Source organism: Euphorbia lathyris, chromosome 2, assembly GCF_963576675.1.
Source record: "Euphorbia lathyris chromosome 2, ddEupLath1.1, whole genome shotgun sequence".
NCBI lineage: Eukaryota > Viridiplantae > Streptophyta > Magnoliopsida > Malpighiales > Euphorbiaceae > Euphorbia > Euphorbia lathyris.
Window position 1 is genome coordinate 35,875,796 of NC_088911.1, and position 13,810 is coordinate 35,889,605.

Consider the following 13,810-nt stretch of genomic DNA (forward strand, 5'->3'; position numbering starts at 1 on the left):
TTAATTGCGATTTCTTAACATTTATAGTCACATAAATAATTAAATATTGATTTTCAACGTATAATAAACAGTAATATGGATTCATGATTGTTTTTTTTTAATAAACAGTAATATCTATTTTCACCGTATAATAATCACATTAGATTATATACACTCAAGGATTCATAATTTTTTAAAGATAAATATTATAATAATATAATAAAAAATAATTTACTTATTAAATGATGTAACTGTTAGAATATATTGACCATCGTCTATATTAGTGTCATATAGACAAACCATTGTGTATATGATTGTCATATCGACAGACCATTGTCTATACTGGTGTCATATAGACAGAGGTTATATCATTGTCTATATTAGTGTCATATAGATAAGGGTATTAGTGTCTTTATGTATAATTGTAATTGTTTGACTATAAATACCGTAATCCTCTCTATTTCATATATACGAAAATATCTCTTTCTCTTCATCAATATTCAATTCCAGTTAGGTTAATATGGTATCAGAGCTGGGTGGTGGGTGGTGGATTCCAGATTCCGGCGACTGGAAATTGAGATGATCGGAGAATGAGAAGAAAGAAACAACAGTACAGATCGTACGCTGATATAGTGACTTCAAGTTTTGAAGAAATTGAATCAGAATCAAGCGATTCTGAATCAAGAAATTCTGATCGTGATTCTGAATCAAGCAATCCCGATCGGAACTCAGATCAATTTTTCAATCACGATTCAAATCGTAATATACCTAATTCAGAATCAACGATGAATACATCTGGTAATTCATCGAACAACTAGAGCAGTGACAATCCTGGTTTGATGATCGTTAATATAATTCTTGATGGAAAGAATTATAATCTGTGGAAGAGAGCATTGTTGCTTGCCATTAGTGCAAAACGCAAGACAAATTTCATCATGAAGAACGATGAACCTGCAGATCGAACCTCAGATGCACATTTGAAGTGGAAAGAAACAGATGATCTGGTATTCTCCTGGATCTTGAATTCTCTCACCAAAGAATTGGCTGCAGTCTTCATTCATGCAAAATCTGCTCAAGGATTGTGGAAGGAGATAGAGCAAAGGTATGGAGAAAGCAATGGTCCTCTTATCTTTCAACTTCGCAAGGAAATTTGCAGTTCGACTCAAGGAGGTATGTCTTTAGTAGATTTTTTTAATAAGATGAAAATGATGTGGGATGAATATGCAATATTGAAGCCTATTGAAAATTGCACTTGTGGAGAGTCAAGGAAGCTTGCTCAAACACAGATTGAGGATGAACAATTGATGCAATTTTTGTCTGGATTAAATGCTGAGTTTGATCATGTTAGAGATCAAATCTTGATCATGGAACCATTACCTCCTGTTAATAAGGCATTTTCAATTCTTTCACGAATTGAGAAACAAAGAAGTGGAAGTACAAATAACAATATTGTGGAGTTTGTTAATATGTCTGCTGGTGGTAGAAAACAAGGATATAACACTGGTTATAATAGTGGAAAAAGTGGTTATCAGGCTAAGAACAAATCGGATAAGGTGTGTACTTATTGCAGAAAAGAAGGACATGAGCGTCAAGATTGTTTTAGGATTAAAGGATATCCAGATTGGTTCAAAGGAAAGAGGATAACTGGACCAGCCAAACACCAAGCAAATATGACACAAGAACCATCTTCTGAACTCGAAACTCCTTTATCTAACTGTGATTATGATGATAGTGAGGCATGCAGGAAAGATTCAATGCAGGAAATGTTGCAAAAATTGGAGGTAATGCAAAGGGAGGTTCAGAGAGCCATCAAGGGAAAACAATCAGACCAGGAATTTTCTGCTTTTGCTGGTTTTGCTGGTGCTTGTGCAGGTAATAATTCTGTTCGAAATACTGAAATATATGCTGAATGGATAATAGATTCAGGTGCTACTACTCATATGACCTCAAATTTAGGCATAATGACTAATGTTACCAAGTTGGCAAACACAAAAAGGATTTTCCTACCAACAGGAGAAGTACATTTAGTCAGTTTCAGGGGAGAGGTGTTATTTCAGCAGAATTTGCAATTGCATAATGTTCTACATGTTCCCAATTTTAAGCAAAATTTGATGTCAGTTGGTAGATTGTTGAAAGATCAACACATTACAGTGAAATTTTGGGCTGAATATTGTGTTTTGCAGGACCTGAAATGTGAGGAAATCATTGCTGTGGGCAGAATAAAGAATGGTTTATACTACTTGAATGCTGAATCCTTCAATAAAGATGTAATAATGAATTTGTCCAGTCCAAATAGCATGCTTAGCAATAAGTTTACAATTTTATCTGCAAAAGAAGATTGTTCTGATGTGTTCTTGTGGCATAGAAGACTTGGCCATATGGCTTCAGATAAATTGTCACATGTATTTCAGTTTCCTAACTCTCAGCAATTTAGTCAGTGTGATGTTTGTTTAAGAGCTAAGCAAGTCAGACAACCTTTTTGTAATAGCTCTATTCAATCAATAAAAGTTTTTGATTTGCTACATTTAGATTGTTGGGGTCCCTATAAGAAGACTTCTTTGAGTGGAGATCGATACATGTTGACAATAGTTGATGATTTTAGCAGAGTCACATGGACTATTCTATTCAAACATAAGGATCAAGTAGCCAGCTTGTTAGAAAATTTCTTAATCCTGGTCAAAACACAATTTCAAATGGAGGTGAAATGTATAAGAACGGATAATGGGACAGAATTTATTGGAACTAACACTCAATCAATTCTTCAGAAGTATGGAATAGAGCATCAGAAAACTTGTGTTTACACTCCGCAGCAAAATGGAGTTGTGGAGCGCAGACACAGGAGTTTGACAAATGTTGCAAGGGCATTATTGAATGAAGGTTCACTGCCTATCAGGTTCTGGGGGGGAAGCAATGCTTCATGCCACAGTGCTGTTAAATGTGTCTCCCACTAAAGTGTTGAAATGGAAGACCCCGTATGAAGTGCTATATAATAAGGTACCAAATTACACGGATTTGAGAATTTTCGGATGTGCAGGGTATGTTTTAAATGTCAATCCTAAGAGGGGTAAGTTTGACGACAGATCGAATCTGAGTATATATCTAGGTTATTCGGCTGGACAAAAAGGGTGGAAAATGTACAATACAATTACACATCAATTGTGTACCTCAAGAGATGTCAAATTTCTTGAAAATGTTTTTCCTTATGCAACTAACCAACACAATTTGCAGGAAGTTGCTAATTCTCATAATGGCAATGAGGATTTTAATAAAATTTTCAGGTCAATTCCATCGGATGATGAAGAAGTTGAAGTCCTTACTGCAGATAATCATTTGACAGACATATCTCTTATTGGTGATTCAACTTCAACTTTGCCTGTAGAGACAACAGTTGATGCTTCTGCACCCTTGTTACCTTCAATTGCTGCCAACAGGCCTCATCGCCAGCATACCAAACCAGGATGGATGAGAGATTTCGTGATTAATCAGATTTCTCATGAAGGAAGCAGTTCCCTTTTGTACAGTCAAGAGCACACAGCTTATATGGCAGAATTAAATAAAGAATATGAGCCAAAGAATTATAATGAAGCCAAAGGGAATCCTAAATGGGAGAAAGCTATGTCTGAAGAAATTGAAGCCTTGGAAAGGAACAAAACTTGGAAGCTAGTGCATCTACCTTCAGGAAAGACAACTATCACTTCCATATGGATTTTCAAAGTGAAATATGCTCCTGATGGAACTGTTTCTAGGTATAAAGCCAGACTTGTGGCTCGTGGTTATAACCAAACATATGGAGTGGATTATCATGACAGTTACTCTCCTGTTACTAAAGTAACCACAGTGAGAGTTTTTCTTGCAGTGGCTACGGCCAACAATTGGCCAATCCAGCAGATAGACATTAATAATGCTTACTTGCATGGATCAATTGAGGAGGAATTATACATGGAAGCACCAGCAGGATATGATAGTCAGGGCATGGTTTGCAAACTGGAAAAATCCTTATATGGACTTAAGCAGGCTGGAAGGCAATGGAATAAAGCTTTCACAAACAAGTTGATTCAATTGGGATATGTGAAATCCATACATGATTATTGTCTATTTACTAAAAGAACAACAGATGGCCAATTCCTTGCATTAATTGTATATGTTGATGATGTACTTATAACTGGTACATCAATGGAATTGATTGCAGAAACTAAAAGAGCTTTGAATGAGTCATTCACTATCAAAGATATGGGAGAAGCCAAGTATTTTTTGGGAATAGAACTAGCAAGATCAGACAAAGGTTTGCTTATTTCTCAATCAAAGTATATCAGGGATTTGATAAAGGATGCTGGATTGACAGAAGCTCATAGTGTAACTAGTCCTTTTGCATCAGGTGTTAAACTTGATGATGAAGGTTCTCCACTATACACTGAACCAGAGAGATACAGAAGAATGGTTGGCAGGTTGCTTTACCTTGGATTCACAAGGCCTGATATTTCCTTTGCTACACAACAATTGAGTCAGTATATGAGCAATCCAACAGTAATACATATGGAGACAGCAATACATGTGGTGAAATATTTGAAGAATTCAATTAATGTTGGTTTGTTCTATGGTGTGGCAGCTGATTTGCGAAACATGGAGGCATACTGTGATTCAGATTGGGGAAGGTGCAAAATCACACGTAAGTCAGTAACCGGATATTGTGTTTTTATAGGGAAAAATTTGGTGTCTTGGAAGTCCAAAAAGCAAGGAACAGTCAGCAAAAGCTCTGCTGAAGCAGAGTACAGGGCTATGTCCACAACATCTTGCGAACTTAAATGGTTGTCATACTTATTATCTGAATTCAGGTATCAACCACAATTGCCGGTTCCCTTATATTGTGATAACCAAGCAGCCATTCACATAGCGGCTAATCCAGTATTTCATTAGCAAATGAAACATGTTGAAATAGATTGCCATATAGTCGGACAGCATATGGAATCAGGGTTTATTAGCACTCCTTATGTGAGTTCTTCTCAACAAATTGCTGATTTACTAACAAAGCCTTTGACATGACCTCAGATGGTCACAGCTTTGCATAAGATGCAGTTGTACACTTATGCAGATTATGGTTGTGCAAGTTGAAATTCAGAGTATCTCAACTTGAGGGGAGGCTGTTAGAATATATTGACCATCGTCTATATTAGTGTCATATAGACAAACCATTGTCTATATGATTGTCATATCGACAGACCATTGTCTATACTGGTGTCATATAGACAGAGGTTATATCATTGTCTATATTAGTGTCATATAGATAAAGGTATTAGTGTCTTTATGTATAATTGTAATTGTTTGACTATAAATACTGTAATCCTCTCTATTTCATATATACGAAAATATCTCTTTCTCTTCATCAATATTCAATTCCAGTTAGGTTAATAGTAACCGAAAACATAATTGAATCGAAGGTTTTTGTTAATATTATTCGGTTAGGTGGTTTTTATGTACAGGTGTTATTCGATATCCAGTTATTTCAATCCGGTTTGATTTTCAAATCGGCCGACCATTAAACACCCCTAATTGGTTGGTTTTGAACAAAATAGTTTATAAATCACGGCCGCCTAACACATCAACATGTATAATGACTCATGAAAAAAGGTTTAAAATATTATTTAACTATTGATCTATCCAAAAACTTGTCATTTGACTATTATCATGTTATCTTCACATTTGACTTATATTATCTTAATTGGTGAATTTTGATATAGAAATTTACTGTTATCCATTATATGTGATAATATTTTGACATCTAATATTTTAAAATTTATTTACCATATAAATTTTTTTATGCGTAAAATAATTAATTAGATTAGTAATCTCTGGAATAAAATTTATCTAGAATAAATGCCTTGTCCAAGGGTTTTAAGGAGGTTTTAAAAGCTTCCCATCTGTTAAAGGCGCTGGCTTTTCTTCATCCGATTCTTACAAACCCAACTCACCAATTAGCATCCATTCTTACAAATCAAATTCGTCTTCCAACTCATTCAAACCTACAATGATCTCTTCTGATCCCAAAACCCCTGAATCACCAACAAACACGACGCCAGATGATGAAAAGTCGAAAGAACCCGCAAGCTCCTCATTTGGAACTCAAAGCGCGCAAGAATCAGATCAAGGAGATGAAACCTCTAAAAATCCTGGGGAAACTGTTCAAGGAGAAGAGGGTGAGGAAGACGATGGAGAAGAGGGAGAGTGCGGATTCTGTTTGTTCATGAAAGGAGGTGGGTGCAGAGATGTTTTTATAGATTGGGAGAATTGCATCAAAGAGGCAGAGGATAAGGAGGAGAATATTGTCAACAAGTGTTTCGATGTTACTTCGGCTTTGAGGGAGTGTATGCAGGCTAATGCCGAATATTATGAGCCAATTTTGCGGGCAGAGAAGGCTGCAGAAGAGGAGGCCATGAAGGAATTGGACAAGGAAAAGGAAAAGGAAAAGGCTTCAAAAGAATCACAGCCAAATTCCGTCGAGAATCAAGAGAAGGCTGTGGATCCTAAAGACTCAAAAAGCGACAATTAGATGGTTAGATGATTCTTGAAAGCAAATTCAGCTTATTTATTCTAACTTCAGCTGATTAAATTATAGAGCAAATTAGGAAATTCGGATTTTATTTCTTACTTGGATATCTGGTTATATGAGATAATTACTGCAGAAAATAAATGATTATTTGTTTCCCACAATCTTAATAACTATGGTTTTGGCCAGCCAGTTCTTGTTATGTTCTGGTTATCTTGTTTTACTGGATGATGTTTAAGTAATAACTTCGATCAGATTTGTAGCTAGCTGCTTGTAGTAGTTGATTTATCTGATGGATTGCAGATGATATGTTTACATCAGAATTGATGGTTTATGATTTCATTCACTAATCTGATTTATGCGGTCATTGGCCAATGGGATAAGAATGCATTGATATTTCTTTCTGATATTGTTATTCTAGATAGTCTATTGAATGTAGTTTCTAATGAACAATGCTGAGAGTGTAGAAGAAATTCCATTTCAGTAGTTGGATAATACTCATTTGGGGGAGATTGTTCTGAGAATTAGTAGATTTGTGCCTAGAGTTGCTAAATAAAGAAGCAAATAGTTCAAGAAACCAGATCAAAGTCATAGCTTCTGTCATTGTTGACTTGATCTTCTAAATGAATACTAGCTGCTACATATGAAGAGATTTTGTATTGTGCTTGTTGTTGTTACTTTCTCAATTTTTTCCCCATGTGGTTGTTTAAATCTAGAATGAAGGTTTATATATGTCAAATATGGTTCACAAAGGTGTTCATTCACCAAATAGTTGAGGCCTGAAGCAGTTGGTTCTAAATAGGGAGAGCAATTTGGACCCAATATTTATATATTTGATTAGTAGATAATAAGATGTGCTAAGACTAGAATGAAAAGTTACATACGGGGTTGTTTTAGACTAGTATGGAAGTCTCTATTTGTTGAATTTGGTTTTACAAAGGTTAATTCACCTTATCGCTAGGCATGAAGACATTGGTTCTAAATATGGAGAGCAATTTTTTCTGGCAATGTTTTAAATATTTAACTTATAGACGAGAAGATGTGCTAAAGAAGGTGAATTATGAAAGAGATATATACTTCTAGTTTAGAGTTTTCTGTACCCATGATATCATGTGAACGATCTGCTAAAGTATAACAGTAGCTGCTTGATCTCTTATAACTTTATGCTTGCGCTCTGTTGATGTTTTTGTCACATGCCATTGCATAAGTATAACAGTAGCTGCTTGATCTTGAAGACCCTGCTAAGGTCTTCTGTTTAGTTTTCTAGGTGAGACAGAGAACATTTCGTTCATTATCCATAATTTTCCAGGCCATTGAATAGTTGCAGAGGGACAAATAGTTTAACTCTTAAATTGATTGATTCAAGTACAAAATTCTGTAATATACAAGGAGGCATTGGATATAGTTCTCCTGCTACTTCTATAGTTAATATGAGAAAGCTAAGAAGGATAACCTATCAGTAATATTTTTTTGGATGCTTTCTATATCTTACATTTTCGGCAGAATGAAAGATCGTTCAGTTTTCTCAGCTTATAAACATTTAGTTCAGTCTTTTTCCCCCTTGAGGCTAAGACATCTCCTTGTTGATATTGTTCGGTGATGTGTATTTGATGGAGGATGAGAATAAATCAATCTGAAATAAGATGGCTGATTGCTACCTCCATGATATCATTTTACTTCAGCTCTTCTAGGCATAGTGTTAGAGAGACAGGTTATCTTTCTCATTTTTTATCCTTCATGTTTGTAAGTTCTGTGGATTGTTAATGGCTTCTATATGAGATTTATACACATGATGAACTTAGAAACTACTTTATGCAATTTGGTTATTATGCGTTAGTTTCCAGTTAACAGCTAACATAAACTAGAACTACCAGACATATAAATCAAAAATATTTCTATTATTTGCCTAATATGAGCTTAGAGATGGATCTATTTATCCATACTTCTCTCAAATTCATACATAAACATAGATAGGAAATATGAGTGCATGGTCATGATTGCTAGGATAAACAATTTTCCTCTATTAGTTAATATCCTGCTGCTGCCTGAAACCTTAGTAATGAAAAGAAAGGTTATTCTATTCGTCTTTGTCGTCCTCATCATAGTTGAAAGGTAGTGGAACTGACTTGAATGCACGGTATTTTCCAACATTGTTCAAATGCTCATTCTCCAACCTGTTCAACATTATTTCCAGTTATCAACATTGTTTCGAACTTCAAATTTTCATTAACAATCAGATTTTACCTAAAGAAACTCCACACTCCTCGACGGATAATCTCAAGACTAGCAACAATAGCTACGGTTGTTTCTTTGTGCAAGCTAGAGATTTTCAAGCCCATAACAGTTTGCAGCCATGCAAATCTCAGCAACACATTCAATACCTATATATGCATATCAACCATTTTAGTTTCATAAGAAAGACACTGAAATAACATGAAACGATATATACTTTGTTTTGTGAGAGATTGATTAGTTCGAGTTTAATCAGAACCTCTCCCAATTAAGAAGATTTTCTGCTTGAGCTAGGTATAGAACTCGAGACACAGCTTCAGAGACTAGATGAATTTGCATTACTAACCATTGCTAGAAAATATACAGATTTGTAAGGAACAAGGAGTTTGTCCCTGAGCCAGGGATTTTTGGAATGGGGCCGAAGAAGTCCCCAATCGTTTACGAAATCCCAATATGTACTAAAGCTTGCTGCTGCTATTGAGAATATCCATACAAATATTACCCAACTATCGTCTTTGTATAGGCTGTAAGCTGTCCGCAGGACAACTGCGAATATCGTTAGCAAATATTTCAATCCATTGTATCCTTGATGTGCATCTTTCTCTTCAACGAGCCGTCGCGCGCACTGAAGTAGACGAATCCAGTATGGAATCACAGCAACAATGAAGTAGAATATGTTGTATACAACATTTGTTTTGCAGCTGTTTTCTCTGACTTTATAGTCTCCCCAGCCATAGTAGCAGACATAGAACTCCAGACTTCTGAACAATTGAACCTGTATCCAACAATTTTTTTATGTTGTTAGTATCGCATCAAACATTAACAAATTTATATTAAATATGGCATTTATTGCTGGTCAGTTGCTAACCTCGCTAGTTAGATGATCTGCCAAGAAGAAATCAGGGAGTCTGACCTGGAAAACAAACAAACTTATTTTAAAGTTATTTAAATCCGGTATCTGAAAGTTTCATCCGAGTCGTTTTGTATATTTTACCTTGTAGAGGGGAGCAGCTATACAACGAAAGACACATACAAGGAAGAAGAAGCGATTGGAGCGGAATAAGACATTGAATGGAAGGAACAGTAGCACAAGTAGAAACTTCAGCAGGACAAAACAAATATGATAAGTTTCATTAAGTTAGATGAAGAAACAAATTGATTAGATTAGTTGAAGAATCTTACTATAACCAAAATTAGAGGTAGAAGTTCGGTATATTTCTGATAGTCTAAGGTTTTCGGGTCCATTTCCATGTCAAGATTAGCAAGAATACAGAGCAGTGCTAATACTGCAATACCGAAAGCGATAAGAAGAACTTCTCTATATCCTATTTCCTTTCCTTGTTGAAAACCAAATATAAATGCATAATTCACTCTGAATCTCCTCCACAAATATATATTTGCAGCAAACATAATCATGTGTAGGACAAGGAATCCGAAACAGCTGCAAGAGACCACTTCAATTTATAAGTCATTTTTGTCAAACATCCATATGAATTGGTTTTGTTCTTAGGATTACCTGTAAAGTGGAAACATCGTTGACATATATACTTCTCTTCCGGATTTATTCATGAGATTTTGAAAATGAATAATCAGACAAAGGTCTAATATCAGAGCGAAGCAGCAACCCGAAAAGAAACCTGGAAAATTAACAGATTAATGTACTGATTGCAGTAAACACCAAATTAAAGACAGCTTTTTACCCATTGCAAATGTTGTCCTGTGTCTTTCTATTTTGGCCAGTGGTCTCAAGATGTTCATGCCCTTTCGACGATTCGAATTTGCGAAATGCTTGATGAATGTAGCTTCTACCCTTTCCATGAGTTTGTTTACCTGTCATGTGTACATATATAGGTGTTGTTGTTAGTTTTAAGCAAGTATGGAATTGAAGAGAAAGATGAGATTAGATAGTGAATAGCTCACTTCATCCGAGTTACCGAGGTAGGAATTATCGACTGATTTCATGTATGGTTTTGATGCATTTCTTGATGTAATCTGTAGCAAAAAAAGAAGCAGATGAATAAAAATGATCTGGGTTTTAGCTACATATATCATATGTTTATAAACTAAATTACCTTATCATACTTCTTCATGATTTTGGAAAATCCCAAGGTATTCAAGAAACTGAAACTCTTGAGAAGGCGAAGTTTGTGGTGAAATTCAATGAAAGCGAGCTTGAGTTGCTCCTCTACTCTCCGAAGATTTTCTTTTGTGAATTTCAGTTCATTCGTCTGGTCGACTTTGAGGAATTCTTTAATGGTGGAACGAGGACTTTCACGTGTGTTGTTCATCTTCACATGGTCAAGTACCTCTAATTGACCAGGTTTATTTCCTTTCTTTTTACTAGGCTTTCTATCATTATCATCATCGTCGTCATCTCTTTTACCATAATTCAATTCATCTGAGTTTTCATCTTCTTCGATCACATCCATAACATGAACTCTTCCTACAAACCAACAACTTCTAAATAACAAAAAAAAAAAAAAAACAATACAAAACATATGAATCGAACTCTTACTCATTGTTCGAGCCCCGAAAGGGGTAGAAGCAGCCAAAGCAGCAGTAGAAGCAGCGACATCAGAAGCGAGACGAGTCATATCAGCAGTTCTATCAGACCAACCGTCGGGATTCTCAACTTTGATTCTAAAAGCAATCAAAGCATCCATTTGTTTATTCAACAAATCAGCTTCTTTCATGACTTCATCAGCTTTCTTCTTGTAAAACTTGTTCACCTTATTCAATTCATTATCAAGTCTTTTGAAATAAACAAGCTCATACTCTCCACCTTCATCAGAAGACATTAGGAAAATAGTTTCAAAGCTCTCGGAGCCCTCGCGGTGCACATTATTAACCAAAATGGCTTGGCATTCCATGTCATTAGAAGAAGAAGAAGAGGAAGAGGAAGTTGGGGTGTAATTTCTTGTCAAACCACTGAAAGCTCTGTACAAAGTTAGCTTTCTTGTCAAACCACCACCAGATGATGATGTTGTTGTTGTTGTTGGAGGTGGCTTATATCTTTGTATTTCTCTCAAAAGGGTTTTTAAGAAATTATAATCCATGTATGCTTCTTTCCATTCTGGCACCAGTTGTGCCCTGAATTCTTTCCCAAACTTCATTCTTTTTTGTTTTGTAGCAGCAAAATGAGTGATCAATTCAGCTTCTCATTCGACATCCACCGTCGCCTTGACACGACCCGTTTAATACATTACAATATATATCACATACATAATACATTGTTTCTAATCAAAATTCTTACAAACAAAAAAAAAGTTTTTTTGTTTTTATTCTCTAGAGAAAATATCAAATTTTATGAGAAATAAAATTGAATTCTTTCAAAATGCAGAAAATGAATGTTAAGATTAACCAGAAGAGGAAAATGTGACAAATTGAAAAGAACCTTTGAATATATATATATATAGGGTTTGCCTGAAAAGGAATAGATAAAGAAATTAATTTAAAAAAGTAGAGAGAAACAAAAGATCATACAATGTCAATGGGGGAGACAATGTTGATTCCATCATTTTTCCGGTGGTAGAAATGTGGATCTGGAAACAATCTGAAACCAGAAGAAAGTAAATTGAATTAAAAACAACAGTAAAAATTATTTATTTTAACACACTATTTTCACATTTATATTCGGGAATGTTTTTCTTCTTTAGAGAAATGATATTTGTCCTTTCACAAAAATTTTAAAAAAATCTTTGGCCAATTTTAGTCCAGTCCTTGTATTATTGTTGTAACATTTTCTATCAGTTTTGAAATGACCTCAATCCAATAGCAAACAATTAGGAGGGACTGAATTCCGCGTCTCTTCAGTGAGAAAATGAATAGTAAAAGTACCTTAAGCTTTATTTCCAATATTATTTATAGATAATTACATATTTAAAGTGTTTCACACTTTACACGTGTAAGCTCCTGATTGCATTCGGTAATGTATATTTTTACGTGTAAATCTCTAATTGGCTTCGAACTCCTTTCCCTTTATGTCATTTCGTAATATACGACGTATTCAAAGGATTGTAGTTTGAGGTCGGAAACGTTGATTGGTTCACATGTTTAGCTAGTTTCAATTCAAGTCTTTGTATGTGCCACAATCCTTTAAACTTGATAAGTATGGTCCCTTTCACTGGTTTGGTTGGCCCAATTATTTTATGGGCTAATTACAAATCTAGCCCAATTAAGAGGGGTCATTTACATATCTAACCCACTTTGCTTCTATTTTATCAAATTAGATTATTTCATCCACTTTGGACAAAATTACTCTTAGTTCTATTAATCGATGGATCGATTTCTGATATCAATTGTTAGCCATTTTTGAAGTATTATATTCAATTTCCCGTAGAAATGGTATGTTTTTAGCTTATACGTCTGCTTTTCTCGCTGGTCTTGCCTCTTTCTTCATCTATAATGGTATCGTTTCAATTTTTTTAATTTTCCACCATTTTTCTCCATTATTGTCGCATTTCGTCGCAAATGCGACAATATTTGTCGCAGTTCGTCACAAATGCGACAATATTTGTCGCAGTTCGTCACAAATGCGACAAGAGTTGTCGCATCTGCGACAAGAGTTGTCGCATCTGCGAAATTCGTCATAAATGCGACAACAATGGAGGAAAATGGTGGAAAATATAGAAAATTGAAACGATAGCATTATAAATGAAGAAAGAGGCAAGACCAGCGAAAAAAGCAGGCGTATAGACTAAAAACATACCATTTTTACGGGAAATTGAACATAATACTTCAAAAATCTCAAAAATCGCTAACGATTGATATCAAAAATCGAAGAAGATGAGCCGAAGAAGAAGAAGAAGATGATGATGATGATGATGATGATGATGATGATGAAGCGGAAAAAGAAGAAACAGAAGCAGATCCATCGATCAATAGAACTAAGGGTAATTTTGTCCAAAATGGATGAAATGGTCTAATTTGGTAAGATGGAAACAAAGTGGATTAGATATGTAAATGACCCCTCTTAATTGGGCTAGATTTGTAATTAGCCCTTATTTTATCTCATATCAATCTGTATTTTTATAATTTTATATTCTGAAAATTTAAGTT

The 13,810-nt window shown here is 35.0% G+C and overlaps 2 protein-coding genes across 7 annotated transcripts; one reads left to right on the plus strand and one right to left on the minus strand.

The window, feature by feature from the left end:
- The first annotated feature begins 5,870 nt into the window (after window positions 1-5,870).
- On the plus strand, window positions 5,871-6,743 carry LOC136220299 (uncharacterized). Its single transcript, XM_066008107.1, has one exon. The coding sequence runs from the start codon at window positions 6,002-6,004 to the stop codon at window positions 6,521-6,523; it is 522 nt and encodes a 173-aa protein (XP_065864179.1). The 5' UTR covers window positions 5,871-6,001; the 3' UTR covers window positions 6,524-6,743.
- Window positions 6,744-8,597: 1,854 nt separating this feature from the next.
- Window positions 8,598-11,865, minus strand: LOC136220366 (phosphate transporter PHO1 homolog 3-like). 6 transcript variants are annotated; one of them, XM_066008186.1, is made up of 11 exons: window positions 11,340-11,865; window positions 10,825-11,189; window positions 10,673-10,744; window positions 10,453-10,582; window positions 10,269-10,389; window positions 9,935-10,193; window positions 9,747-9,851; window positions 9,621-9,665; window positions 9,099-9,527; window positions 8,765-8,901; window positions 8,598-8,694 (listed from the first exon to the last, which is right to left on the minus strand). In XM_066008186.1, exons 1-11 carry the CDS (start codon window positions 11,863-11,865, stop codon window positions 8,598-8,600), a joined length of 2,286 nt encoding a protein of 761 aa, XP_065864258.1. The 6 variants fall into 6 exon arrangements, with proteins under 6 accessions (XP_065864258.1, XP_065864254.1, XP_065864255.1 ...); XM_066008182.1 differs by having other exon boundaries at window positions 10,825-11,195; window positions 11,268-11,865; XM_066008183.1 differs by having other exon boundaries at window positions 11,262-11,865.
- Window positions 11,866-13,810: the final 1,945 nt, after the last annotated feature.